The following is a 3411-nucleotide window of genomic DNA, read 5'->3' on the forward strand; positions in this document are numbered from 1 at the left end:
AGGGTTTGGTGAGAAGTTATATAAATAAACGCATCTCACACATCACATGACATTATGCCACACAGTTTCCACCCTTGACCGTTAACCATTTAGATCTGTAACAAAAACTGAGATTATTCTTCATTTAAATAATCATATATTATCATTCCCTCTTAGTTATGGTCTGCGGTAAGAACATGATACCTCATATATAGTTACCGACTGCAGATTGACACTTTCCTGCAACGAACCAACACAAGAGGGCGTTGTCATCCTCTACTACTATTCCTTTCCTATATATAATCCAACTTCCATGTTCCCTCGCAGCCACCTTGTGCTATAGGAATCCAAGAGGAAAGCACAGGATGAACGCCGCCGATGATGAACTCCTGGAGGCGCTGGTCATCATGTTCACAGTGATCACTTCTGGGCTTTTGGTCATCATGGCAGTTTTCAGAATCCCGAGCCATTTCTCGGCTCTTCCAAGTGTTCTTGCGGCATTTGGGGCGTCGGGTTTGATCCGGGTGAAGATGCTGAACTTCTGGCTCCAGCGCACGGGCCGCTTGGACCAAATGTTTTCTCTGATGCAAATACATCTGTTAGAGATTGCTTCATTTCTGATGCTGCTTCTGATACTGCTATTTTCTGTCAGACCTAACCGACCAAATTATTGGCAAGGTGCGTGTGATATCCATGAATCATACCTTTTCCTCACTATCAAGCATTTGCATGTATGGATGACCGCACTGAACTGAACCCTGTGTCGTGGTTTTGCAAGGTACGCACTCGTCGGGGTCGGTGACGGCCGAATGGTTTCGCCACCTCGCAAGTTCATCTGTGCTGCTATTCGTGGCCGGGCTAGCCATCACGGGATACGGCATGGGTGTGTTCTTCGCCGGGGCCGCGCCGACTGTCTTCTTCCATGGTGGTGGCTCGGGTGTCCACTTCATTACCCTTGGCTTGGTAGTGGTCATAGCCGGTGTCTGGTTACTCCGTGGCCGCGCGGGGCACCTGGCTGGTGTTCCTCTGATCCTTTACACTTTGATGCTCCTGGGTGCCACTTATGCTGCAGGCGACTAGTAGTAGGGAATAGTTATTCCTAGTACTTGGTGTTCACTTTTCACTGCAAATGTAACGCATTACTTAAAAAAAACATTTTTAGGGCCAGCTGAAAACATAATTTTTTAGGGGGCATTTTTAGGGCCAGATAAAAACGTATTTTTAGGAACGGGTGTGATACCCGGTCTTACTTCTCGCAGCTACAAGTCGATTTGCAGGGGCAGGTAACGTGCTCATCTATCCCTACAATCATTTTGTAGGGTCGGGTGAGGCTATAACCCGTCTCTATAAATTAATTTCTAGCAAATAAATTTTTTTATAAAACACAAAAAAGAAAAATATATAGAATAAATATCCCAGCCAATGGATCACCAGCACAAGCCACTCTAATACCAAAGTACAAGTTTTTTGATGAAATATGCACACTTGCGTAAACCAGTGTTCGAACCACTTATCTCCACTATTACAATTCTGGATTTTGCGAGGCATTTGAAAAAGGCCTCTGAGGCGTACACAAAAAGAAAACGCATCTATTAATGCCCAGCATTAACAGAGGCGTTCGTTTCCTATTAACTGAGGCGTTCTTGTGTCCGCCTCAGTTAATCGATTAACTGAGGCATTTACGCTATAAAGCCCGCCTCAAAAAAATAGGCCCAGCTCGTTGGCCCAGAAAACCCAATTGCAAGCGCGTGCGCGCGCGCACACACACACATATAGGGTTAGGGCTTGGATTCATTTCTCTCTCCCTCTCTCTCCCTCTCCCTCTCCACCACACTTAGCCACCAGCGCACGACGCTCCTCCCCTCCCTCTCTCCCTCCCCCCGCAGACTCTCCCTCTACTCTCTCTCCCTCCCCGTCTCTCTCCCGCGTGCAGCACAGATCCACGGGCGGACGGCGGCGCATGGGCTCCGGGGCGGCCGGCGCGCGGGACGGGGGCGGCGGCGGCCCCGGCCGAGCAGGCGCAGGCGGCGGCCCCGGCCGAGCGGCGCGTCCGGATTCGGTGCTCCGGCGCGCGGCCGGGGGCGACGGCCGCGCGCAGGCAGCCGGGGGTGTCGGCGCGGCGGGTGGCGGACGGCCAGCGGCGGGTGGCGATCGCGGCGCTCAGATGGGCTCGGCGGGCCTAGATAGGCTCGGCGGGCTCGTCTGTTTTTTTTTGGATTAACAGAGACGTGCACAAGAACACCTTTGAAAATGTTCCATTTACAGTGACTATAGCTCTGAGGCGTTTCCGAAAAACGCCTCTGAAAATCGAAAATGCACGCCTCCGAAAATAAAAATTGTAGTAGTGCTCAACCCTCACGCGTACCATCCTCGCCACCATACTGTTAATCCTAACATCCCTATTTCAAAGCCAACTTCGGATTGCAAATAGCTCAACTCATGACCAAAGTCCGTCAGCACAAATGCACCTAAAAAACGATTCAACGATACTGATGACCTTCCATGTGCTTCCATTTGTCTTGTACACAATCACATATATTTTGAAAAAAATGAAAATATGCTATGAACATATTAGTTTTGACAAAGAGGTGCACATTAGTGGAAAGAGATAAAAGTATTAAGAATCAAAACACATAAATTTGGCAGCTAGAAAGCAGCTGCTGGAAATGGATATCTGACCTAATGTCTGTTGTCCTTGATGTGGCCACAAAATTCGAAGAGGTAGGGTGTCCTGCTCCAAGTTCCTACAATTGCAACACTCCACCCATCAGGAATCAAAGTTCCCCACAAATTAAAATATTTTTCAGATGATCAAAACTTATATTGTGCTGTCAAGTTTTCAAATACTATTCGATAATTTATACAGAAAATATAACCAATTCTTCTATTAAAAGAATGCCACTCAGAGGGCTGGCTTCTCTACTTTTTACAACCTGAAATCTAAATCCGGGAAAAAAAAGAAGTCTTACCAAAGGAGATAGTATGTTAAAAGAGAGAATTTCCAAGTTTTGGTACCGGATCCTTTCCTCACCCCCATTATGGCAGCAAAGGTCATACTTATTTTGTGTTGAGTCCCACCTAACAACGTTCATGGACAGAAGCCTTAGCTGAAATGAAAAAACAAAATACAGCTTGAGATCAGGGAGTAAACTTGCAAGTGGTCTTGTATCTTTTCAAATGTATGCTAGTTGGACATTATAAGAGACACTGAAGGTATCACAGAGTCCATAGGCAACTTGAAATTCTGAATATGCATTCAACTTTAGTATCGCTGTTTGGATAAGAAATCCAAAGCATGAGCGCAAGAATATAGATCATGTACCTCTGCTTGCCAAGTTATTATGCGCAAATCTAGAAAAATCTCTACCACAGTTTGCCAACCTATAAGCAAAACAAGAAAACAGAACACAAAGACTGAAAATTTTGAAGACA

General features: G+C 46.4%; 1 protein-coding gene across 1 annotated transcript; it reads left to right on the top strand.

Moving 5' to 3' along the window:
• Window positions 1–232: 232 nt before the first annotated feature.
• LOC120658747 lies at window positions 233–1173 on the top strand. The gene is made up of 2 exons (XM_039936957.1): window positions 233–657; window positions 758–1173. Exons 1-2 carry the CDS (start codon window positions 345–347, stop codon window positions 1057–1059), a joined length of 615 nt encoding a protein of 204 aa, XP_039792891.1. The 5' UTR covers window positions 233–344; the 3' UTR covers window positions 1060–1173.
• Window positions 1174–3411: the final 2238 nt, after the last annotated feature.

This window comes from Panicum virgatum, chromosome 2N, assembly GCF_016808335.1.
Source record: "Panicum virgatum strain AP13 chromosome 2N, P.virgatum_v5, whole genome shotgun sequence".
Classification (NCBI taxonomy): Eukaryota; Viridiplantae; Streptophyta; class Magnoliopsida; order Poales; family Poaceae; genus Panicum; species Panicum virgatum.